This window comes from Synchiropus splendidus, chromosome 14 (genome assembly GCF_027744825.2).
Source record: "Synchiropus splendidus isolate RoL2022-P1 chromosome 14, RoL_Sspl_1.0, whole genome shotgun sequence".
Taxonomy (NCBI): domain Eukaryota; kingdom Metazoa; phylum Chordata; class Actinopteri; order Syngnathiformes; family Callionymidae; genus Synchiropus; species Synchiropus splendidus.
Genome location: NC_071347.1, coordinates 9,636,695 through 9,662,820, shown reverse-complemented (window position 1 = coordinate 9,662,820; position 26,126 = coordinate 9,636,695). Strand labels below are relative to the sequence as shown.

Genomic DNA, 26,126 nt, shown 5'->3' with positions numbered 1-26,126 from the left:
TTGTGATGACGTCACACAAAACTTTTACTACACAGGATACATTTAGATCAACAAAAGACAAACTTTGTTGATATAGGACTCATGACTCTGACCTGGCTGGACCGCTCTTTCTTATACTGAATGGCTGAAAAGTAACTTTTATTTATCTACGATATCTGCAAGTTCAGGGGTGGGAGTTTTACAACATAAATCTAAACAAAAAACATTCCTCGTGATCCCATCCAAAACCGCATGACTTAGCGCAGTGGTGTCCAATCTGGCCCTCGATGGGCCAGTGGGGTGGTAAAACAGTTTGCCCACTCCTGACGTCATGTCATGAGAAGGTGGCAGCCTGGAAACGTTTTGCCTGTAGTAAACATTCAGTATGTGTAGTGAAGACTTGACTTAAAAGCTATGATGCCTCTTGTCAAATGTGTCCCTCTGCAGCATGGGTGGGTGAAAAGGTGTCCTCTTGACTGTCTGGAACAAAAACCAGCACCACTGCAGCCCTTTGTGGAACAGTTAGTCCACCACTGCTCTAGAGTCAAATGCTGAAGAAACGCAATGAACTGACAACCTCAGTCCACTAGTGAGATGATCCCACTGAAGTCTCACAGCAAACCAGGAATCTTCATTTAAATAGTTTGGGATTCATGTCGGTTTCTTTTCTGATGCAGCCTTTTTAGCCATCTTGCACAAAATTTGTGTCACGAAGCATATTTCAGGAGCATGTTAAATACACATAACACTGTTCTCCCAGTCCATTACTGTTACAAAGGCAGCTACAACTGAAGGGAACGGTTTTAATGTATGTAATATTGGAAGCTTTGAAGTCTTTTTTTAGGATACCAACAGCGATCAGGGTCTTGTTACATCTGTTTGGACATCTCTCACATCATATCAGATTGAGTTCATATGCCCGTCTTAGAGAACAGACTATCCTCTTCTTTTTCATCAGTGACAACATTTCACAACTAGCGGTGGTCCTCTGTTTTGGGCACACGCAAGAGTGATGCTGCAACCAGCCTGACAGATTTTTCACACTTGAGGGTGACAGCTAAAGAGGAGAAACACACTGAAGTGTGAAGGCGGCATTATGGCCAACTGTTCTATATATATAGATGCGCATTAAACTTCATCTATTCTCGCACTGTTTTTTGAGAATAAATATCATTTTGTGAACAAAACCGGCAGAAATAAGACTTTCTTTTTTGAGAGCTGTAAAAATGTGCCATTTGCACCAATCTCTGGAGAGATTGTTTTAATGCTCAATGTTACCCTTTATATTTAGCTCAGATACAAGGAAAAACAAAAAGAGTTGCAGGGCTAATATGGAACATATGACACCCTCACAATAACACCAACTACGTAGGTGCACTAGACCATGTTCAGGTTTGGTTAAGGCTTTCACAATTTGGCTCTCTAAAGCTGGACGTTTCACATGTAGGAATCTATGGTTTGGTTGATCTAAATGTCTCTATTGTCTGGTAATGGGCCCCACTTAAGCGCTGCTAGCACATGCTGCTGCGCAAACATCAGTAAGTAGTCTAAATAGGTGTTGAGTGTTTTCCGGTAGATATAAATAATGAACCATTAAGCCGTCAGACTGAAGAGAGACAATAACCGGGTGCCACATCATGCTCATTGTTCGGGTCTTTCACCTGAAATGGTCTACTTTCCTCAGTCGGGTCCACTCCTGAAACATGTCTGACAGCGGTTTATGTGATTGTTGGGCTCAAAAGACCAACCTTAACAGCCCACATCCCCCTTTTTAATCCTGCAAGGCTATAATCAATATGTTCATAGTGGACCTTTTCACCTTCTCCTGCCAATCCACCTTGAGATGCCGAGTGAATTTAAATGACACAGTAGCGGGGTGAGGGAGACACGGACCACAGAGGAACACCCACTTGCCTTTATCAATTATTGGGGTGTCACTAAATGCTAACTCGTAACCCAACACGTTTGAAAAATCGGACTGGCCGTACCTTTAGGATTTGCAGTCAGATCCCTCCCTGTAGACGCGCTTATCTCAATTCAAACAGAGGCAATAAATATGATAAAATACAGGCGCTCTGGTGAAGTGGAGAAAATACATTTCAGATCTAAATTCAATCCTTCAAAAGATGTATTTTTTTTAGGGAATACACAAATAAATATAGTAAATACAATGCATTGATTTGCAGTTTTTATCCTCATAGATTTTCTGACTCATCTCTTTTTCCCTAGAAGCTCAACCTGTACTCAACACGTCTCCTTCCTCCCCTCCCCATGAGTCTAACCTCCCTTACTTTGTCTTCAAACTTCTCCACATGAGCAGCCCCTCTGATATACTCATTCCGATTTTGTCCTTCCAATTCAATCCCAACAAGAACCCCAGTAGCTTCATCTAAGCCTGTTTCCAACTCAACTGAATTCATTCAATATGTGAACTATATTAGCTGCAGCATATAATACACCAGTGAGTGTGGATCAAAAACTGACCATGGGGCTCCATTACACTGTGTTTTCTGTTTCAGCTGCAGGATAGTGCGTGTTTTTAGTTGAGCGAGGGGCTAGATTAAATCTACCACAACGTGAGGCTGAAGAGGAAGAAGACTCAGAAGCTGAAAAGCTACAGTGATAGAGTGACTTTAAAAACACAGCAGTAAGCACATTACTGACATGGAGCAACACTTTGACTGCATTTAGTGTGATTTAATGTTTTGCAATACAAACTGTGAACAAAGGAGAAAGAAAAGTGAACCTGGTTTACAAAAACACGTCACAAAACATGACCATATATTCTGGATTGTTCCCGGGATTTCTTCCCACCACATGGGGTGGAGGCAGCCATATCATATTTTGACAAGGAACATAAAAGTGGAGCACATTGTGCATCCTTCACAGTCCTCCTTAAAAGGCGGAGTCTCGACTGATGGTGAGGGAGTGCTGACATTGGAGTCATTTTTCACCACATTTTGACAAAGAAAAAAAGCTGAAATCTGAGTTTCAAGGTCAAGCAACACAACCACTTTATAGGTGACTTTGGAAAGTGGACAGTAGCAATTGAAATCGTCCAACAGTTTGGGCCAGTCTTCTCTCTGCCATAGCCACATCTCATTTTTTGTATCAAAATTCCTCTCTCTGCTATTCATCATTAAATACAAATATGACATGCATGATGGAGAGAGTCACCGTCACCGTGCATCTCCAACCATGAGACCAGTCACATAACTCCAGCAGCTCCAACAGCCTTCTGCCTTCAATACCACCCATACATCTGCATCTATGGTCGCCTTCTTCTGATGCCCGTTCTTCCCTTCACAGACACCCTCACAACAGGCTGCCCCCACTTTCAGAAGGATACTGCACATTCAACAGCAGGGCTTCAATTCATTGCATAACTGTTTCTGTTGATATGAAAACTCATGTTCCATTGCTTGGACCCATGGCCTCAGATTCGGGAGTGCCCACTGAGTATCCACTGGCATCTAAACAGCAGTTGAACTTCAGTTCTCTGCTTTTCCCCGGCAGTCGGCTCCTTCATCTGTGCACACCAGCATGTTCTCTTATCTTCTTGAGCTCGCACATCCCCCTACAGTATCATGTTGTTGTCGGTGTGTGGTGAGATCACATTATCTCACAGGGAAATGAACACAAAAATGGCTCCTCCCACCCTGCCTTTTGCTCTTTTGCACCCTCCTCACCTCCTCCTCAGCATCACCATCATCACCATCAGCAGCAGGTGTTGTTCTATAACCTGAAGATCAAGCGGGTAAGTGACATTGCCTGTGCAACCCTCAGCCCTCTCGTGAGGACATCACGCCTCAACAACACGTGGGGCAGATTACTCCACAATACACCTCCCCACCACTCGTGTTTAGGGTGGATTCTCAGGGAAGGAATGAGAAACCTGTTCACCGCTGACAGCACTTGAATGTGGCGGTGGCTTTGACCTTGTGTTTGACACAATTCCACACATTAATACAACGGGACCACAGGTGCACGAAAGAAGATCCATAGGAGGCAATTAAACTGCACTGGTATTACATAATGGCATCCCACACTTGGAGCAACATCGTGCCAGAGGAAGGCAGCACCCTCCTCCTCCTCCTCCTCAACGAGGAATGAAACACCTTCAAAGTGTCATGCAGCCGGACGGAGTGGCAGGTTTCTTACCTTTGCTGCCGTCCTCCTCTCTGTTGAGATACATGGCTGCTTAGTTGCGTTAGTTCCAGGCGAACACGACGGCGCGGTCTCCTGCGCTCGCTACTCCTCCTCCGGGCTGAGTTGGAGATGCTGCTGCTGCTGCTGCGGTTGCTGGTTGAAGCGTTGTTTTGTTGCTCCTCGGCAGCCGAGTCTCCTCCTGATGGATAGAAAGGTCCTCTCACTCTCTCCTCCTCTCTCCTCCCTCCCTCGCTCGCTCGCTCGCTCTCTCTCTCTCTCTCCGCCGGCTGAGAGAGGACGAACCAGCGAAAGTGACTTCTGCTCTGCTTCGTGTCCTCCACTGACACCTCGGCCTGTCGGTTCTCTGTGTCCAGTCCGGACCTGCACGTGCACGCGGGTGATGTTCGTTGTGGGTGACTTTGAGCGGGGAAACGACCTGTTGTGCTGGGCGATGTTACCAGGCCAAAGGTCCGGGTCGATTTGATCTTTCGGTCCTGCAGTTCCTTCTTGAATGGAGATTGACTTTGGCCCAGAATCACGTGTTTACTTCTTTACTTCTTATTAATCGAGGAGTCGCACCCCACCATCTTTTTAATGCACTGCTGGGATTAGTGAGGTGCATCCCGGGATGATGTCATTCCCATCCCAGTTGTCAATTGCTTTCTCCATATTAATATGACACATTAATATAAGAACATAACAGGTACGATTACACCTCCTCAGGTGACTGAATCAGAACCATTGTGGGACCATCCAATAACAGGAAGTAGTAGCTGTGGAGTCACCGTTTCAAAGCAGTGATAAAGCAACACGTCATCCATGGTACAAACACACAACACATTAGAGACCTGCGCCACGTCGGCGTGAACAAATATACAATGGTGCTGACATCCATTTGCAAATGGAGCAGCCGCGGTTTCATATTTCAATTAGGAAGAAAATCAGTTAAGATTTTATCAATGCGTTGTGGTAACAGACCTGAAAACATGATCCACTAAAAGAGCAATGATCTTATTCAGAGGTTCAGTACGTGAAGTGTGCATCACTTCAGATGGTAGCGTTTCCAAATTAGCATGTCAGCTAGCTGTCTTTGAGTTGACTGACTGGAGCTGAAGTGAAGTCTTTTTTATTTACTGTTGCTTTTTTATTTTTTACTCCATTGTGGTTTATTTTCTCTGTTGGACAATGCTGGGGGGCTTCGGATAAAGCATTTGATGAAAGAGGCCGTGGGCGGTACGAAATCAGATCAAGGCAGCGATCGACCGGGCTTCGTGCACGTCTGGGTTGAGCAGGAATGACCGTTTTGGGTCTGGTGATAACAGTCAGATGAAATCTAGCAGACTCAGCTGTGACTGTTTTTAACTGCATGTAGAAATGAGGGTGAGCAACGGCAAATCATGGTTACTGATATCTTCACTTCTTGGGATCCTTTGTCTTCCTTTGGCTGCGACCCCGTGTCATATTCCAGCCGATACTGCTTTTATCGGTCCATTGAATGGCTGGGTTCATAGTAACCAGCTCCCATTCATACGGGCCAGTAGGCTCCTGCTGTGCGTCGTCGTGGCGCAGCAGGCATCCTTTTGTGCGTCGCACCACTGGCAGTCGATGGTGGAAGCCCAAATGTCTCGTCCAAAACTTTATTTAAATGACAAAAAACATGCATGTGTGTCCTACACGCTCACACACATAACCCATAAGAGACATTCAATGGAGTAAACTGAGCTAACCGCCCTTACACCTACACTAAGCCAGTCACTGAAACCTCACCTGTATGAAACTGAGCCCCAGAGTCGATCCATTTCACATCATGTCTCTGTCTGTATCTTCACATCTGCATCATGGCATGACTCGCACACTATCACACAGTTTATAAAGTTTGATTGTCGCAAACATTTAGCTTAGTTAAACATATCTAAAGGTGATTCTCTGGACGTCCTTGACAATGTTTCTTTAGTCCACATTCTCTTATGTTGTTATCATTTGAAGTGTGAAGGTCCTCACTGACATTCTTCATTATGTTTGTTCTGCTTTTATGTGCCACACCCCTTACTCTGTTTCTTCCATGGGCAACACAGCACCACATTGAGCCGTGTGGATGAGGATTTCTCCTCAGTCGACTCAGCATTTATGGATGCGACATGGACAGGGATGAAGACAATTGGTGGAACTGCAAGGTTAAAGTTTTGAAGGGCAGGAGGAGACACCACCAATCGGCAAACTAACAGAGCGACCAATATACTTTAATCCAGTGTAAGATGTCTAATGTCGTCTTTACAAAATGCTAAAAAACTTATAAATTTATAAAGTCTAAAGTTTCAAATATGTGAGGTATATTTTTGGCTGCGGTCTTTCAGCTAAGAAACACATATTTTGGTGAGCTGATATGTTGGTGACATGTTTTTTGAACAGTGTGGCTTAGCTACATTTCCAGAAGGCACCTAGTTTGAGCCTTTCAACACCACACATCTCTTATTTAGGAAACTGAGCCGTGCTCTTTCAGGCGCCTGTGTTTTTAAGCAGATGTCCTACGCAGGTTTATTGGCCAAATCATTAAGCCCAGCCAAAGATCAAGTGCTTTCAAGCACTAATTGAGCGCGTCCTTTGTCAGTCCATGATCCAAGGTGAGGTGACTGCTATGCAGATCAACCCTAAATTAGATGCAGATATGAGCTGCAGATCATTGTATCAGCCAGACCTCACACCACCTTGCATCACACGCAGGCCGCCCGGGAAGTGCCGGAGAACACTTTGTCCTTGACCGTGACTCAGGGAAAGACGGTACAGCGGCAAATTAAAACAATAACCTCAATTATGGTCCCGCTCTCTGTCGTCAATTCTCTGAGAAGCTCCGCAGCTGCCAGGATCAAAGAGATTGCCCGCTACAAAGGAATGATATAAATAGCCGTGCTGGCCTGTCATTCGACAGGCGCCTGTTTGCTTTGTCATTGATAGTAAAATACGTATAGTACAGTGAGGCGAATCCACAACACACCGGTTCTTCTCAGGAGAACGTCCAGGCGTCGGCTCATCTATCACCGCTTCACATGACTCAGTGATGATTGCCCTTCTCCTGGAACAGTATTCCGATGTTTTGTCAACAGCTCCAGCGGAGGTCATTTAGCTCAGAGCATCCTTTAGTGATTTCCATTTGACTGCACTTTGTTTTGTTTCCCATCTCCATGCTGTTTGCTCACGATCTGAAATCTTTGACCATTTATGATGAGAATTCTCTGCAGACTAATTCGACCGCTCTCCATTCCCAGATTTTTCCACTTCCGTGCTCCCGGCATCATTGTGCCTGTCACTGATGCATCTGTCTCCACGGCCGTCTATAAATACCCTCCTTCTCTCCCCTTCAAAAACCTGATTCCCATTGATTTAATGACCTATATGCACATCACCATCATCCCCTCCTCTCCTCCAGCCCTCCTTCCATCGATGGCCCTCAGCTTTCCACACCTCTCCATTTGTCCATCCCTGGCTGATTTTAAGCTCAACTTTAGCTACGTTTGCTCCACCTTCTCCTCGGCTCTCGCTGAAAAGCATCGAACGCTAATAATAGTTCCGAGCAGAAGCTTAAGTCACTGCACATGAAAGGGATTGGACGGGGCACTGGCTCATACTTTGATTTCAAAGTCTTCTTGTTGAGGTAAACGGATCCTTTGCCTCAGAGTAAACACTGGAGTAGTCTGATGAAAGTAATATCTCAAAGAGGCGCCTGGTTCAATATGAAATCTGACCGCTCCTGAAAATAGTAAGATCTGAAGCTGTGTGCATGTGCAATAAGGTTGGCCTGAGGTGGCGATGATGTAATTGACTTGTGTGTTTTGTGCTGCAAAATTCACAAACAAATGCTCTTAACGCTATAGCAGAAGATGAATGAAGAACAAATCCCCCTTGCAACATCGCTTCTGCTGAAAATGCAAGAAACTGGGAGGATTTTTTTTCGGCCGTCCTCAGTGATCATCAGGTGCAGGTGCATTTCCATAATCGCATCATGCAAATTCCGAACATACAGACAGCTGGGAGAGATAGACGCGCTTGCATGAGAGGGAATGAGATGGGGATGAAAAACACACTCGCCAAGCTGAGCTTACACCTGTAGTACAGAAAAACTGCTGACACTTTTACCATTTCTGCCAGTGCGTGAATGTTGCTCCACTGTGGCTCGCTACTGACACCCGGTGGCGACACCGGGCAACGACCGATTAGTTGTTACAAAAATACAGATGAAAGAAAGATTGATGAAATATTTATTAATGCAAGGAGTTCAGAAAGAAATAGGGAAGGAAGTTATGGACTAACTCGAAGATTTCCACTCTTTATATTAGAGGTATAACTCGGAATCGCTCAGTTGTTTCAGGAGAAAACCCAACTGGGAATCATGATGCCAACCACTAAGGACGGGTGTTGTTTATGCTCATTTGAAAACACAGCCCTTCTGTACCACAGGAGAGTTACTTGTATTCTTTAGCACTCTGTATCTGTGTCAGTAAATTAAAAAATAAGGATTTGAAACTCTGTGTGGCCGTCCATTCTGTGCTTTAATCAGAATATTTGTTGTGATAGTGAAACAAAAAAAGGGAAACAGTTCAGTCATTTGAAGAATGAATCCGTGTTATTTTACAACGGAGATTAAATGACAGAAAAATATCATGCATTATTAATCTCTAGCACAATAGATATCTGCGGTGGAGCTCTGGTTTCCTGGGCAGCATCGGGTCCCCCAACAGAGATGCCGTCATCTCCAAGGATAGATACTATTTATGACAACCTGCCCCTGGACTGCAGAGAGGATCATCTGCACCAACCCCCGACTCTTCACGCTCCTCCTAACCCTCTGAGGAAAACCGATCACACCTGTGAAGCAAGTTGTTCCAGGCTGGACATGAAATACATTTGGATGAAAAGAAAAAGACAACCTTCTTCATATAAGGACAATCCGTTTATTGAACAGCAAATTGTGACAAAGAAGACAAATAATTCATTTTTTTAATATATCCATTGCATTGTAAACCACGTAAAGGTCATTCACCACACACATTTACCAACACCCTCCGTGTCAAGGATGGACATCTTTGATGGTCTACAAGGGTGGGAGGGGTGTTTGTCTTTAAAGTGCGATAATGCACCGTAATCCTCTTGGAGGAAGAGAACAGAGGCCCCAAAGAGAGTTCAGACCCTTAAAGGCCCCTGCGGTCTCTGCTTGCATTATTTACATTGTGTGACCATTGTGATATATATATATATATATATTTATATATTCCATATTTCTTTCTTTCACTATCTTACGCTTTCTAGTGTGTCTTTTATTTATTGCATATCAGTGAGCTGGTAATTGATTTGTTAAGTAAAGTGTAAAGCACAAATTCTTAGATTAAACTGTCATAAACTCTTCACTATAATTATAATACATCTTGACATCTACATTACATTCTTATATCTGATCTGATTATGTCGGCAATATACATCTGGTGAATATCTACGTGGGCACCAACACAAATGTCGACCGGCCGTCTCAGCCCTGTCGATCAAGTTTTACAGACATGAACAGACCTTGTGTATATGAGCGCAGTAATCTCTGACTGAAATCTACAACCACGAAAGCGGTTGAGATCTAGATTCAAGTGTCTGAAGAAAATCTACATAAGTGGTACCATCTCTTGTGCCCATTGTTTTGTGCTTTCTCGGATAGTTTACACTCGTCTACATGGTGTTCCAGAGCCGCCCTGCCTTCACCTGCACCCCGGCAGCAGATGCAGGTGAGAAACGATGGCCGAGGAGTGTGACACGAGAGAGAGGGAGAAAAAAGAGACGACAGCACGGTGCGGACAATCGGAGAGCAAAATACCGCAGTGTCACGCTAACATCTACACAAAAGCACTACATGGTCCGACCCACACACGCACACACACACACACACCGCTAAATTCACAAGATCAGCCAAAATTCACGTTTACGTAAAGCTTAAGGGCTTTTTTTCCCAAGATTAAACAAAAAAAGCAGGGGGAGTTCAAACCATACGAAATGATAACACAAAGACAAATGATAGCACAATCACAACGACAGCAGATGTGCGAGGCGTTTGACAAGATACAGTATAAGACAAAAAGGGATATTGTGCCATGTTTTGGTTGCTGCTCTCTAAACCAATGTCAATATGGCTGGAGGTGCCAGTCTGTCTAGCAGGATCTGTTGTTCCTCCTTTTCCTGTGGCTTTCAATTTTAGACAATCTTTGCTTCAGATGATCCAATTGTGGTTGCAACTATCACACTGCAGCCAGCCCACAACAGCAGCTGCGAACTTTATCTCCCAAGAGCAGTGTTTCGGTTTTATTCAGCAGTGAGCATTTATGCTAAATAACATAAATTAAATACAAAGTTTTGGTCCCAGAAGAGAAGAGTTGAGTGGTCCTGGGGCCACACTCACATTCAAATTAGGTCGTTGTGTTTTTCCCCACCAGGTTTCTCAGTTAATTACGTTTTTATTCCTCAAAAACCTTACAGTCTCCCATGTTCTATCAGGGGGCCCAATAGCAAGCCAGCCTTCTCCAGCTCAACCTATTTTGAGCATCCTTCCTAGTCTTCATGCTCTCCTTTGCTGCAGCCATGAACACCATAGTCATCCTCTTCTCCTTTCACCTCACCTAAAAAACTGTCGTGGTAGGTTTCACTACTCTCCCACTGAGCTTCCCTTTCCCTCTATCTGCCGCTCCTCTGTCACTTCCACATGTTCCACCTTGCCTGCACTCTGCTCTTCACCTCCTTTGATCTCTGTCAGTAACTTTACATGACTGATCCCAAATGCCCCTCAGTTTTCACTACCTTTGCTTCCTGTATTTTCACTCTGCCCACTGGCTCCCTCTCATTTATTTGCTCGTCATACATGTTCCTTCTCAACACAATTTTATTTATGTTAACCATCCATGATGGTATTTTTTGTCACAGCAAATATTGCCTGTTAAAAGGTCCCGTAATCTGAAGTGGTAAAAATGCACTGCCCTCCACCGATGATTCAATAAGGGACAGAATAAAGGGTACCACTACTGAAATTGTCACCAATACAACTGTTGCCATTAATTCATCTGCAACATGCTGCAGTATTCCAGTTGCATTCGAACATGATTCTTCATTAGATATGTGCACATAATCATAACATAAAATCACAACACTATAGATCAAGGGGGGTGGGAGAGGTAGGTGTGCAAATAAGCCATCATATACCAAACAAATAATCTTCAACATAAATTTCATATAATCTGCATATGTACAATATACTCAAGATAGACACTTTGACACAAAAAGACATCACATACAAATATATAGTGCTATACAACCCATCGAAAGTAATCGCCATAAATAGTTCTCACTCCAGGAAAGGTGGTTGTTGAGTTGCACCCATTGCACATCAACTAAGTGGGTCGTTCCGCAGGAGTGAGAAGGGAATGTTTTGGATAATTCAAAGTTACCTTGATCGCGATTCGAATGGCAGGACTTTAGTGAGACCCAAGGCTGCCTTCCCCAGCAGCTTAAAGCAAACAAAACCTCTAAAGCAAACAGCAGCAGGTGTTTGGTTGAAACTTGATTTTCTGATTAAGAAAATTACGTTTAGTTTCCATCATCTCTTTGGGTCCCGAAACTTAAATGCATTTGCTGAGGTCAAACTTATAAGTAAACAGTCTGTAAACATAAATAAGCAGGTGTTGATATGAGTCGCTATCGGCTAGCCTTGTGTCACCTCAATCTGGATGCTATCACTAACATGGTCAGTCAGCCTGGAAGTCAACCACGTGCAGCAAGTCAAAATAGTGTCGTGAAGTTTATGGAGACACTGACTTGCAGCAGACATTCAGTCGGTGTTCCAGTTGTTTAAAACCAACATCTCATCCAGAAATCGCTGGGAGGTGACAGGGTGAACCTCATACCCAGCGATGCAAACTTGTCAGTAGAGGAGGTTCAAGCAAAGATGGATAAACCCTCATCTCTAGTTAATAACAGAACATCATATCCAGACCTCAAGCACCATTTGAAAACAAGATAATAAGAATGATACATTTGTCCCCCAGCCTGGACACAGCCAAAGGGGATGAACTGAGAGCAGGGGTGTCAAACTCCAACACACAAGGGACCAATCCAAGCAGAATCAACTTTCATAAATCCGTCTAGAACTGACACTCCTTGCATCACTATTTTTGGTGGACTTTGGTGGAAGTTGAACTGTGATATTGACAAGCCGAGCCTGCAACAAAACAGCTTGTCAAATAATGAAACTTGAAACGCGGTGACCTTCGTGGGTCATGATAACAACATGAGTCTCCTTTTTTTCTTCAAGCTCTTGGGGGCCACATAAATTGACTTGGCAGGCCAGATTTGGCCCCTGGGCCTAGAATTTGACACCAGTGCCTTCAGGTCAGGACAAGGCTCTTTTACTGACCAATCACCAGAATGCATTCCATGATCGACCTCACAATTACTGTGTTTCTACCCATTACATCATCATTCCATCCCCATTATGATCTCCTCCCCAGGATTCAGAAGATAAGTGTAAGCACCTTCAGTAAAGCAGCTCTTACGTGTTTCCTCATCTCAGTTGGAGGGAAGGAGCTCAACACTTATTGTACTTCTGTTAAGTTCAATGAAGCAAAACTGTGTTTCATCGATTCTACTTCGCAACTCTCCAGTGCATTGTCTTGTCTGAGTACTACAACCCGCCTGGCTCCAACTCACCCCGTGATGCCTTTGATCCATCATTATCCAAAACCTGCTGTGGATATCACTGGATGAGTCAGAACCAATCTGATTAAAAACCGAGCTAACGTAGCCTCTGCTTACACCAAGGTGTGCTATAATCTGGTTAGCGTTTACAGGAAAGCTCCATCATCACACAGGGCAAAGAGCCCAAGCATTGTGGTGTTGCAAAATATCTCATGGAACCTGATCCACTTCAAGAGCCCAGGCAATTGCATTCCTCTTGAACTTAACGGCCAAGTTCATGACAGTCACTTACAGGAAGGGATGTGTCTGCTCATAGATCCTCGTGTGTCTTAGCAGTAAACATTCCCTGACACACAAATCTAAGCAAATGATAATAACATTTAAGGCTCGGTAATATATTGAACACATACTTCAATGTAATGCCCTAAAATGTTGTTTTAAGTCATGGAATGTGCTTTTTTTTTTGCTGACTCAACTTCTAAGAGAGCTTTCAAACCCGCACAGCTTGGAATTTTAAACAGTTTCTGAGAGAAACACCAACCCAGAGGAAGCTCATTTGAGCTTTTTGGCTCGTCTTTCTGCCGTGACCGAAAGTCCATAGCTAGGGGTCAGAGTAGAAGACGGCTTTGGAGAATGGGGAAAATATAGTAGTGAGCGGAATAAAAAATAGTTCTGAAAATGTTCTGGTTTGTCAACCCACTTTGTAGGGAGAAGTCAATCGATTCCTCCACCAGGCGGAGGTCAGAGTTAAGAGACGGAACTTGGACAGGGTTGTTGGGAGCAAACATGATTCCCTCTCCTAAGGGACATCCCACAGAACTTCTGTTCTTCTTCTTCTTCTTTCTTTCCTCCTCATAGTGCACAGAACGCCTATGGCAACCCAATTAGAGCCACTTCAACTGTCTCTATGTGGTGGAATAGTGGCTGGACAGCTTTTTTGTCATCTCTAAAGTTGAGTCCAGACAAAGAACAAGAGTGGTAATCATTCTCCTCAGTATGAGGGTTCTCCCCAGGGCTTTAGCAGGGTGATTTTGACCACCTGAGATTTCGCCCCATCTGCACAGGAGTTTTTCAGCTGGTTCTGTCAACATGTAGTGAAGTGCGACTCGCAATGTCACTCACTGCGAGGGGTAATAAACTGTTCAGTCAAGTGTCTTAAGACTGTGGTGGGTTGATTGTCAGTCTGGGGCTGCTTGTCTCAGCTGACACTTGACAAGTGAACCTATGTGTGCATGTTTTGGTTGGAACACAAAGCTGCACCACCCCTTCGAGGACTGGTTTGAGACCCTGCTGTATGCTGAGAAAAAATCCCGGGGAGGACCCTGATAGTCCAAAGATCGTAGACGGGGGGAATAATAAAAGTCTAGAGGTCTGTCACCAGCACAGACACAGAGAAGAAGCTGTACAAAACCACTCAGTTCAATCGTCAGATTGGGAGGAAAAGGTGATGAGTTCAGGTTGATGTTTCCTCAGAAAACCAGTCTGATCGAAAGAGTGACTTCAGAACGATTTTTAAATACCATGAACTTCGGTCATGACCTCGGTGTGCCTTTCAAGTGTGAAAGCCCCCTCAGAGCTGCGAATAAGAAAGGAATGATTTAGTGTTATACGCTAAAATTGATACCCCGGAGCAATCGATGGCAGCGTGTGACACGCCTTATTATTGTCTGATATTAACTTCACTGATATTTGTGGCTTCATATCCAGCCAGCTTGCTGAGCATGAAATTAGGTTCACCCCTGCAGGCAGCTTGGTAAACAAAGGCTCCCTCTAAATAAAATCATTGAACATTCAGCCATTTCAAACAAAACCTTCTGGTCGGCCGCAATCGGACCAGGAACACCGTAAAAGCTACTCCTCCAGAATTCAATCAATCCTTCGGTGATTGGTGAAATGTGTTATGGGCGGGAAAGGCAGAGGAGAGAGACGTCTTAGTTTTGTTTTTTAGGCAAGAAGCTGAGGATGAATTCACCCACACCCAGGAAGTAGACCACCTGGGCAATGCCAAAGAGCGGGGCGATCACCAAGGCGCGGCAGTAGGCTCCCTTCAGAAAGGCCGACGGCCCTTCATTGCGCATGATTTTCCTAAAAAGGTTGAAATAACCATCACAAAAATGCAGACAAAACAGAAGCACAGGGTGTAGAAATGATCTCACCTGATGCAGTCACCCACGCCACTGTAGGTGTCTTCTGTGCTTCCACGGTTCAGTGACTGCAGTCGTGTCTTTATCACTGCAATACAGAGCCGAGTTTAGGATGTGCTGTCGACACAGTGCCGCTCACAGGCTCGGTACTCACCATCAACAGGGTTTACAGCCACCGCTGCGGTGCTCCCAGCTAAGCAGCCTGAAACAAACGACACATAGAAGGGAGCTGGACCTTCTACGCCCCTCTTCCCCAGATTATTCAGATTTGCAAAAAGGGGAAAGTAGATGATCGAGAATGGAACATCCCTGCAAACAGAACATTCATCATATTGGTAATTCGGACTATATGGAGGAGGTGTTGTACGGGTTATGTCTGTTGTTGTCTGATTATTTTAGACCATTATTTGTGAGGATGACACAGGGTCTCATTGCTGGAATACACAACCCACATACCTGAGCAATGTGGCTCCAAGGCCTTTATACAGCCCAGCAATGCCCTTTTCCCTCAGTAGCTGCCTTGTGAGCTGCATGGCTGTAGGAGACTTGGTTTCTACGGTTCCTGCTGCCACAGTCTCTGGCATGAGCTTCCTCTGAGCAGCTGTGAAACCAAACAAATGATGCTGATGGGATGTACAATGCTTGGAAAGGACAGATCTCTGTCGTTGCCAGAGTTAGGAAGACTTAAACAATGCGGTAAATGATTTACATTCTTTCTTTTTTTTTATTCTTATTTATATCCCTTTATCCACGGATTTGATGTGAGATGAAATTCCATTATTGAACTGATGTCAGATGTGTCTCTCCTATAGTGAGTGACGAACCATCACACAAACATACACACACACACTAAACAGTGTGAGAACTTTCATTTTAAATGTACTGTATAATGAAATCTATAATTTTTGTTCATGAAATATCTGGATATCACACTTAGTATCGCTTAAATATCATGTTTTTACTTGGCCCTTTTTTTTTTTTAAGGGGGGGAGTCCATTTTGGGATAAGGGTGGTGACCGCTTTTCACCAGCAGCTATTTATACATGCAATTGCAGGGCTGACTACAGGCGTCCCTTATTTTTGCTCTATGAGGTGTGACCTACGTGTTCAGCAGACTTTTCTTTTGTACAGTCATATACACCACGGCACATACTCCACACCAAATAACAGAAATGGGCATAAAGAGTAAAAGCAGTTGGTACTGAAGCTACAATTAAGTAGTCTTTCAGTAGTTTTACAAACTATATTTCTTCGGTGGCTGAAATATATTTTAAAGGTCGACGTCGAGATTGCTGTAATGACCGATATTACCACACGAGGCCGCTGTTTCTCAGATTTTCAAATTGCTATAGAAAAGCATTTCTAGTATAATAGATGTCTTACCAATTCTTCCAGCATCTTGGAGCTGAATTTTCAACATCTCCATAGGAGTTGTGACAATTACCTGCAAAAGGGAAAAGGCGTTTAGTGTATGTCTTTGCTGTCTCGATTGTCTTTAATGTCTGGCGGATAAATAATGGTACCTAATATTAATTAGAGAATTTATAATAATTTGAAACATGTAGCCCTTTAGCTGGACATCAACTCCAGTTTCTCTCTGTAATCTAAGTAGAAGTTAGTTAACCGGATTAAGGGTGCCAAACTTAATCCAGGTTCTGATACCCTTAATCTTGTCATGAGTCTGCTGCTGGCCACATTGATAACAGGTTTCCTTATTCTATCAAACGCTGTCAACAAATGATCTTGTTTCATAAATCCCTGTCAAGATTTCATTGGTGGAAGCAAATCGCTGGGGAGAGGAGCTAAAATCAAGCGGAAAAATTGTCCAAATCAAACCTATTCACATACAGATGTATTCATTTAATGCTCAGGTCAGAGACAGATGAGGCTGTGGCTCAGTGGGGACCAATACATTTCACCTCACTCACTCACCTGGCACGTGCCTGCCCCGCAACCTGCCAGCATCTCTTTGACCAGAGTGAGTTTCCTGCAAGTGAGGGATAGGAAAGATTACACAGCTCGCCGTCTACTGTCTGACCCAGAGTCAGCCATCTTTCGTCCAGCGGCATGTGAAAGCAGAGCTGTCACCACCTGAGCTGGGGATGCTAATCTCTGTCACATCAACATGTCAGACACAAGGGCAGATTAATCATTTACAAGCTGCTGAGCCAGACAAGTCAATCATTCATAAACCGGCATGTTGTCGCCATAGTGATGAGATGCCTTGTGAACCTTGAAGTTTATTTATGTGCACAGCATTAACAGGGGTCAGTGGGTCGTCACTGCTTAACTCCCGTACCATAGCAGTAATGTATGACACGTCATGGCACAGTGTACTAATGTGGTCGCTTTGAAATAGGATTTAACGGGTCGACCTGATGCTGGCTACACTGAATTCTGACATTATGAGCTCATTTACATATTAAGAGTTGCAATGTTATTTGATCACAGGTGGAGTCTCATAGCATGCTCCTGCCTTACCCATCTTTAGAGAGGTGGTGCCTGAAGAAGTCGTTGGCAGCCAATTTAATGGCTTTCTCTGGCGTGACAAGTGTTAAGTTCACCGCCGCTCCTGATGGGATAAATGGGCAGAAGACAGACGCAGGCGAAGAGAAGATAGTGGGTGGTTAGAGGAGGTGCGAAATAATGGAGGATATTAACACATAGCAAACCTTTTGTAATGATCTCACAACTTCACAGAAAAATCATTTTTTTCCAACACCTTTATCAGAAACCACGTTATTAAACAGCAGTTTTACCTCTGTACATCCCGAAATACCCTTCTGACCGAATGGTTTTGATAAGGCAGTCAGACCTGGAATGCAAATGCAGCATTAGCACAACATCTGATATGAATACCATCCATGTAAAGAAGAGGGATTTACATGCTGGTGTAAAGGCGAGATCCATTTTGCTGGTTTTGCAGCCGAGTCTTGGCCAGGTCAATGGGAAACACACAGGTCACTCCGATAAGGCCAGCGATCCCCCCATTGATCAATTTGGCAGGCAAACTGAACGGAAATATGCAGAGTGGATTAAAAAAAAATATTTAAAAAATGAGAAGTCAACAAGTCTCACCTGATCTGCTTGTCAGCCATTTATCTCAAACCCGGTCTCCTCACTCTGTTAACTTGTCGCTTGTCTCTTCTTCTGCTGCACGTGTGCTGGGAGGTTGGATGGGATGATGCGGCGTCTTCTCAGTTTTCTTGTGCTTGTTATTGTGATTCAAATCTGACAATAAACAAATAAATAAATGCAGATGAACAAGATGAAATGTTTCTCCAGATCAGATCACACCAATAACGGCTTGTTTGACTGATTATTGGACTATACACGCTTCACTTCATTCACATGGCCACAGTGTCATGTGGATCATATACAGCCCATTCAAGTACCAAACTATTAAAAAAAATGTTTTCATTGTTTTCATCATTCATTACAAATTCTAAATATAACTTAGATTTGTTTTATGCATTTATTTTCTTTTGCTGTTCTTCTTAAATTAAAATGGTTTGAATTCTTGTAATCATCTTATTTCCTGCACCACAAAATAAATAAATAAAATGCATTGGAGAAAAAAATGTTACTATCATGTTTCCACCATAGTTATGATTCATACTGAGAATCTTTTATTTAAAAAATGAAATAACATATCAGAAAAAACACATTTAAGGAATCTAATGTCATTATGAAATTAATTCTTATTTTGAAATATTGAAGAAATCAAATAGAGGCTACATTTAATAATATTGCTCTTCCTTGTTCCTTTAGCTTGACTCCCCCGCACATTGTCACAGTATATAATGTGGCCCCATAGTAAATGTAAATGAGGGAAAAATTGCAAAAGATATTATTGGGCGTTCAACACCCCCCTAAATTAACAGATCATTTGATTGCATATTGCTTGTTGTGGTACTTTGGGTATTATTTTTTGAAGCGTTGTTAGGTATTAAACACGTGGCATTCCTAGTAATGTAAAGGGTTCTCTGGTTATTTTTTTGTCATTTTTAAAAAGGTGTAAAATCGCCATGCTCATGCCTGACTACCTCTTACTAAGGGACTACTTACATTGCTGCTATCCACAGAACAGATTCCTTCCACAGATGTGTACTGACCCAAAACAAATAGCGGCCTCAGATAAAAGAGGGTCAGAAGGATAAAAGGGTATTACGCCTGAGTGTAATATGATTTTCCTATTTTTAACAAAAGCACAGCAGAAACGAAGATAACCAGCTGGATATTGTTAAATTGCTGAGTGAGCTTTGAATAGTAACATCATCTCCAAAACACTGATTCACCACACAGAGTCATAAGGAGTGTAACTGGGAGCCTAGTTCAACATTTAAACTGCCTTTTTTGCTTTGACAACACCTAAAACAGCATGGACCCAAACATGACAATATAAGGCCCCCACAATCAATATTTAGTTACTTCGATTCAGAGTGTTATTTGCACACTAATCTCCCACCATGTTTGTCATTTAATCCATCTTAAAGCTGCAGCGCAGCACGTGCAGAGGTAGTCTTCCCTTCTCATGCATCCCGTCCTTGAACACTCATGTTTGAAACATAATCTGCTGACACATGGAGGACAGCATCTGGGTCGCCATTATTTTTTGCGTGTTTGAAGATGCCCTATTTGCTTATTTGCCCTCAATGATAAAAATGCTTCCCCTCTTTCATCTCTCTCCACCCACTCCATCCACCTATCGCAATCTGCTCGGGCATGTGCGGCCCACCTCCTGCCTCCCCCTCCCTCTGCCTCAGTCACGAGTCACGACTCTCCAACGGAGATCTCTGCTGACTTGAGAGCTCATTTGTGACGTGCAAGTGTGTGCGAAAGGTCCACAACAGCAAACATCCACGGTTCCCCGGCGACTGCGTAGAGACGCGCTGCACAGCATGTGCAGATGTTTAGTGTTCAGATTACTGGTGGAGGCTGCATGCAGCTGCTCGGGTTTGTTGGACTTGGATGTACTTCGAGACCCCCCATTGACTATCATAGATGTGGAGTGTGGAACAGGTCAGTCAGCTGGCCTCAGTCGCTGCAGACCAGCTCCTCTCAAGCCAGCTGTCTTCACAAAACAGCTTCTCTAAATGATGTCTAAAAGTATATGTAGCACAAAGCAATAAATAACACACTCCTTTCTGTGGTTTTATACATGAAAGAAATGCAATAATCCTCATATGGTTGGGGGTCTTTGAACCCACCTCACTGTTATTAAATGCACCGCAGAACATCAACATTAACAAGGCCACATTGAGATGCCTGAAATGGTAAGGACAACAGAAAACCATCTACAACATGTTCTGAGGAGGAAAAACGTCATGAGCTATTGGAGTTCTAAATCACATGGTTTGTTTTTAAATGCAATTTATTTAGTATAAAAGTCCTGTTTATACGGGATGTATTCTTGTGTCGCTATTGTTACGGACAAGAGAAGAGTTTTCTCTGGGACAAATGGTGATAACTGAAGTCTGACACGAGCATCAACCAAAGCAGCCAAATCTCACTTAAAAAAAGACTACACCCCAGTTAGTCGTGAAAAGTACATGTCAATGAGAGGGTCACTTTTTGGGGTAGTATAAAACTACACAAAGAAAATCCAAAAATGAAAGCAGAAATAAAACTACACTGTTTTGCAGGGAAATACGTATCCTGATAGAGGAGTGACTATATTTGTATTTTTATTTTGTTTAGAGCCATTTTGCACAAACTGTCTTTCGTACTTTTTACTTTACAGTGTCCATGCTGCTTGTTATGTGAATTTCTCCCTGGGAGAACACTAAAGTATCCATCTATCTATCTGTTATATGATGTATAATGATCAGAATCAGATTTATTGCCATGGTCAGTGGGGTTCCCACCAAGTAGGAAAGTGCTTTGGAAAAGGTTTGGTCAAAAACATAATGACAGTAACAATCATAATAAAATAAAATAAAATAAACAGAAACAATAAATAAATAACCCACAAACAACACGGACTGATCACAAATTCCTCAGTCACTAATGTATTGCATGCTGAAAGTACAGCAATATATTTGTTAACTAGAGCCTCAACTTTAAGGCAAAAGCATGACAAACATATCGTTGCCTGAGCCGAATCCACTTGTTTCCCATTAGCCGTGAATTTCGATGACTGATAATAACAATAACAACCTCTGACATTCGGTTCCCGGCAGACACATCAATAGCAGTTGATCAGTATTTAGTTTGTTGGACAATAGATGAGGCAGAAAGCAAATAAAGCATTTCATTTCAGCAGAAAATCTCCCAGTGCGACAAATCTTGGGGGAGGTTCCGGTAACTGCTGGATGTATGTGATGTAAATAGCAGTGTTCCCTCTCATGAGTCACCCTTCACAAGCGCATCCCTTGCAGCTTCCAACATCATCTCCAGCTCAGCAGGACCACACTGACATCCCAACGTACAGCTGGTCCTTGGTATGACCTGGAGTCATAGCCTGCCCAGTCACATCAACTCAGTATGAGTGGTCAGCAGCCACCACAGTGGCTACTCCTCCCAACCATATTTCTGCGTTCAGTGTCGCCAATTTACAGTGTAAGCAAGTGGCAATATAGTGGTTTGTCGATTTAATACTGACACTCTCCACATCCACTTGAAGCGCTTCTCCACCAGACCGTCAGCAAATATGAAGGTCAGCCAGGATTTTAAATAGCTACAGTTTCAGAGTTATAAATTAGGTTTAACTGGTTAGGGGCTGAAAGATGTGGCTACTACACAGAACCTCAATAATTAAAATTCACTCATATTGTCCCTGTGGATTAGTCGTAGCAGTAAGATACGCTGTTTCACATTAGCCTTTTGTAATATTAAATTGTAGCAGCAATTCTACACTCATTACCCCAGACACAAAACGTAACACGGCTCAGCAGTGAATACAAAACCACTTTTCAACTCAATTTTTAGTCAGCTGTCTTCAACTGCTCCTAAAATTGTGAAGCTAATGGTCAAGTGACATCAATGTGCAATTGAATGCCTCTCGTGAATGTGCACTTTGACCACTCTGAGGGGCGTCAGGCAAACTTTGGCAGGTCAAATTTGGAGTTCTCTTCTGGGACGCAGATAAGCACCAATGAACAACAGACAGCAGGACTGTGACATAAACCTGCACTGCAGAACTTTAGACTCTGACCCCGACCCTTTAATTAGCCACCGGACACACTTGAAAACGGATTACTACCAGTGATAATGGCTTCAGCAGAGCATTGTCAGCAACCGTTATAGTACATAACGGGTTATGGCATACGCATAACAAGGTGTGAAACAGAAACCATGCGCTGAACTGTTTTCACAATGACATGAATTTTCTGCGATTAAAATCAATTCACAATGGGCAAAAACATTTGCTTTTAAAAATAAACTACTAAAACATAGCAGGGAAAAGCAAAAAATATGTTTTGTTTTTTTACAATCAAAAAGGTGAATTTAATATATATATATATATATAGAATTGAGGTTGAGGATGAATTTCTTCTTTTTTTTATAAGGATGACATTCAATTCAATAAAAAATGACTCTACCTGGACTGGGACAACCGCCTTATCCACTCCTCCAGAGGCAAACACGGTACCTCACCGTCAGTCGCTGAATTTGCCTAACAATGAGGGGGTGTGAACTATAGCACTGGACCACTGTGATAGTCAGAAGTCCATCACGTGACTGTGGCTGGTGAAGAAGAAGACTGCCTTCTGACACCCTTGTCCATCTGTCTCGCATGAAATGATCCTGATAAATTCTCTGTGGACTCTGAGCCACTGAGTGTAACCGACACACGCACACTTGTGCGGCACTAAACCAAATTATCGACACGTGAGGAGACACGGCAAATCAATCTGTCCACCCGAGTGTTCAGTAATAGCTATGGGAGTGTTGTAGCCATCAGTCACAGGACCAATCACCAGCCTGGAATACACCGTGTGGCCAATTATCACATCAGCTGCTCCTCCTATTCCCCCTTCATTGCATAACTCACAGCTGTGTATCCTCACAATTAACCACACATCTGGATAAGTTATGATGCCCTTTAAAAGATTCATTACATCTATTTTTAGATCGTAAAGCGGAAACAAGGGATGAAAATTGTTGTGAGGAATAAATCAGATTACTATCTGCGCAGCTCTGCAGCATCAGGATTATACACCAACTCGTCGCTCCGTATTTGCTCCCGCTAGAGCGATTGAAACGCTGTAGCACACTAAGACAGAGGCATCAGGTTCTTGTCGGTGCTGTTTTACCAGCACAATTACGCATTGTAGCAATCACCAGAAAAAAATAGGAGCTTCCCAGAAGAGAAAAATGCGGCCTCTGTGTTGGACTGGCGGGTAGCTCCTCCCTTGTTGCCACAGGTATGACCAATCGGTTTGAATGTCACCTGGTGCTCCTCACTCACACTGAAGCTGAAGAGTCCAGTTCAAAGCTACGGATTACAGTGACTCTGCCTGATTTTCACACAGCAACATGGCGTCCTCCATTCTGTACTAACATGCACTATGATTAAATAAAGCAGTGACATTTCCGGACCACCCTTGGGCTTCACATAGGCTCACTTTATTAATCCTGATCAACTGCTACTTGCAACGGCCTATTGCATACAGTATATTTGCAGTCATCTGGGCAGCCATGAAATGTTCCTCCGTAGTACATGGGTCATAATGTAAGACACACCTTGATCAGTGTGGGAGAATATGATTAGATAAGTCATTGTTTCAAATGTCGTTGCAGCAACTTTCTTCTTACCTAAAGAGGTGACGAACAAATTTAAAAATCTGACAAATATTAGTTTTATTTAGATGCTAAATGAATTTGCTCTCTGAAAGTAACAGAACTATTGCATTACTAAAAATAAGTATTACTACTCCAAAAATATGTTATATATATATACAATTCCCTTATACGCAAAGGTATTACATGTTTGCTGATACACAACTGCACATTGTTGGGTGTGTATTATGTTTTTCTATGTACTTGTCAGTGAAATAATGAAATAATATGAACGGCCTATCGTGGCAATTTTGATGGGTAAATACTTGGAATGGGCGATAACTTGCGGTAGACAATTTACTGCTGAAAACACTTGATGTAAACGCACGGCGTGCTCACAGAAGTGGACCGGCCTGGTACGCAGTTTCATCAAGTTGCAGTTGCATCAACGTCTATGATGAGACCATAGTGGCAATCCGTGGTCTGCAGCTCTGCTGTGTGTGACAATCTGAGTGTCTGGAAGACTTTGGTTTAATATTATACTTCCAAAAGCAATTTTAATTCAAGGATAATACGGTTCGCAGACTCAAAGTCAGCATTGGTGTCATTAGATTGTGCCTTTCACTAAAGATTTCAGATGCGGTTGTCTGACTTGGATCATATCAGTGATCAACACATGCAGGGTTTTGCCGCAGGCAAAAACTGCTCCCCACCTTGACTATATTCTCCCAAAAAAAGAAGTAAAAAAACACATCACAACAATGGCACCAGATGGTGATCTTACCGGAAATATAAACACATAACATCTCTGCCACCTCTTTCGGCAGCTGCCACAAGGCTACGAACATCTTGGAGCACACATTCACGCAGACACAACTTACTATATACACAAGGGTGGGGTGGGTTGGTGTGATCGCCAGATTGGTTACATTCATCAGGATTTATGGGCACAAGTTTATCCTGCTTGGCACGTGCCACAACAACTGATTAACCGTTGATGATGGTTACATGAATGGAAACTGAGCCAACTGCTTCCACAAAACTGCCATTTAATCTTCCGCAGGATCCAAATATTGCACAGCTCCAAAACAAGGGAGCAATGGTTTATGTCCCACATCCAAATGTGGGGACTAACTGTACCTTACTGTCCTCAAGGACACTTTCACAGTGTCAATAAAGGCGATTGACCTTTCGATGGTTTAAACCAGGACTATCAGCGGACGCTCATTTGCACTGGATCAATACGCTGCTTGCACTCCCTCAATGAGGCCGAAAAGAATATCGGGGTGGTTTTAATAAACTGCAAGAATTATAATTGTTAAGGTTGTAAGACGTTGAACGCACGTCGGGATTATATTCTCTGTACAGACAGTCCTTCGCGTCTATAGAAGAGGACAGGATGTCACTCTACACCAAGGAATGACTCGCCTCATTAATAATTTCAAAGCTGCAGGACTCCGGAGCTTGATAATACAGCAAGACAGAATCATATAATTTAAACCAATACGCACCCGCAATTAGGGAAACCAAGGAACAGTGGAATCCTCTCAGTGACCCTGACACCCTTCGCTGAAGCTAGGTGCCAACAACCACTGAGCCAGGCTCACCACACCACAGCAAGACAACAAAATGATCATTTTGTACATGTGTATATACAGTGAGGCACATTTCATCACTGTATAGAAATATGGCTTGATGCAGGAAGACTAAAATCAGCAACACAGAGGTGATATTATCGGTGCCGAAGTCACTGTCTTTTCCTAATGTGAAGCTGTGAAAGGACCAGCACGCTCCACTAAATAATCCCTCTCACTCAGCGGAAGCATACACCGGCAGGAGGCAGCCGCGGTGCCGCCTGCCGCCGAGGAAGGGAGTCATTTCACGGTGATAATGTAAAATGATATGAGATGTATGAGGACAGAAAAAATAAAAAAAAGGTCACCCGAAGTATCACCTGCGCGCTCACACACGCTTCACTAAAATATAATTCATGATTCGCAATAGTTTGATGTGTAACGCCGGAAGCGTAGTAATATCAGAAGCATGTGAACGTGGAGTATAAATACTACACATATTCAAATGTTCGGGATTATACATGCAAAAGTACGAGGTGGTGTGAAATTATCAAGTACCGAAACGTCACGTTATTGTCAGGTGGATTTCAGCGAGTATCTCCAGCATCATCCGCGGTGACGTACCTCAAGCCGCCGCGTCCCGTTATGTTCTCCGGTGCGGTTGTCGAGGATGGTGGCGCTGCTTTGCCTCTTCCCAAGCGCTAACGTGCCGGTGTTACTAGCATTTGAGTCGGTTGAAGGAGGTGGGAGTGAAGGCAGGCTGAGAGCAAAAGGGAGGGGGGGCAGCGATGGAGAAGGACCAGGAGGAAAAACAGGGAAGGAGAAAGCAGCGCCCCACACG

At 43.3% G+C, this 26,126-nt stretch overlaps 2 protein-coding genes across 4 annotated transcripts in view; both read right to left on the bottom strand.

The window, feature by feature from the left end:
• Window positions 1-4,615, bottom strand: part of syt7a (synaptotagmin VIIa) — a 79,708-nt gene extending 75,093 nt beyond the window's left edge. Inside the window, exon 1 of one of the 2 annotated variants that reach the window (XM_053886878.1) lies at window positions 4,141-4,615. In XM_053886878.1, the coding sequence (XP_053742853.1) occupies window positions 4,141-4,174 (34 nt within the window). In that variant the 5' untranslated portion in view covers window positions 4,175-4,615. The remainder of the gene's footprint in view (window positions 1-4,140) is intronic. The other variant, XM_053886879.1, reaches the window with a different exon arrangement.
• Window positions 4,616-9,050: 4,435 nt separating this feature from the next.
• On the bottom strand, window positions 9,051-26,077 carry slc25a22a (solute carrier family 25 member 22a). 2 transcript variants are annotated; one of them, XM_053886022.1, is made up of 11 exons: window positions 25,910-26,077; window positions 18,066-18,218; window positions 17,873-17,998; window positions 17,747-17,802; window positions 17,469-17,559; window positions 16,920-16,974; window positions 16,371-16,431; window positions 15,444-15,588; window positions 15,142-15,296; window positions 15,000-15,075; window positions 9,051-14,928 (listed from the first exon to the last, which is right to left on the bottom strand). In XM_053886022.1, the coding sequence occupies exons 2-11, from the start codon at window positions 18,083-18,085 to the stop codon at window positions 14,775-14,777; spliced, it is 939 nt and encodes a 312-aa protein (XP_053741997.1). In that variant the 5' UTR covers window positions 18,086-18,218; window positions 25,910-26,077; the 3' UTR covers window positions 9,051-14,774. The 2 variants fall into 2 exon arrangements, with proteins under 2 accessions (XP_053741997.1, XP_053741998.1); XM_053886023.1 differs by lacking the exon at window positions 25,910-26,077 and adding an exon at window positions 22,532-22,696.
• Between the last annotated feature and the right edge of the window lie 49 nt (window positions 26,078-26,126).

Bases quoted from the DNA above. Each gene is read 5' to 3' on its own strand.
- slc25a22a (XM_053886022.1), bottom strand. From the start codon at position 18,085: ATGGCTGACAAGCAGATCAG. The intron at 17,560-17,746 runs GTAAAACTGCTG...TTATCCCATCAG, and splicing joins GTATTTCGGGATGTACAGAG to GAGCGGCGGTGAACTTAACA. The intron at 16,432-16,919 runs GTGAGTGAGTGA...TCCCTTTTGCAG, and splicing joins GCGGGGCAGGCACGTGCCAG to GTAATTGTCACAACTCCTAT.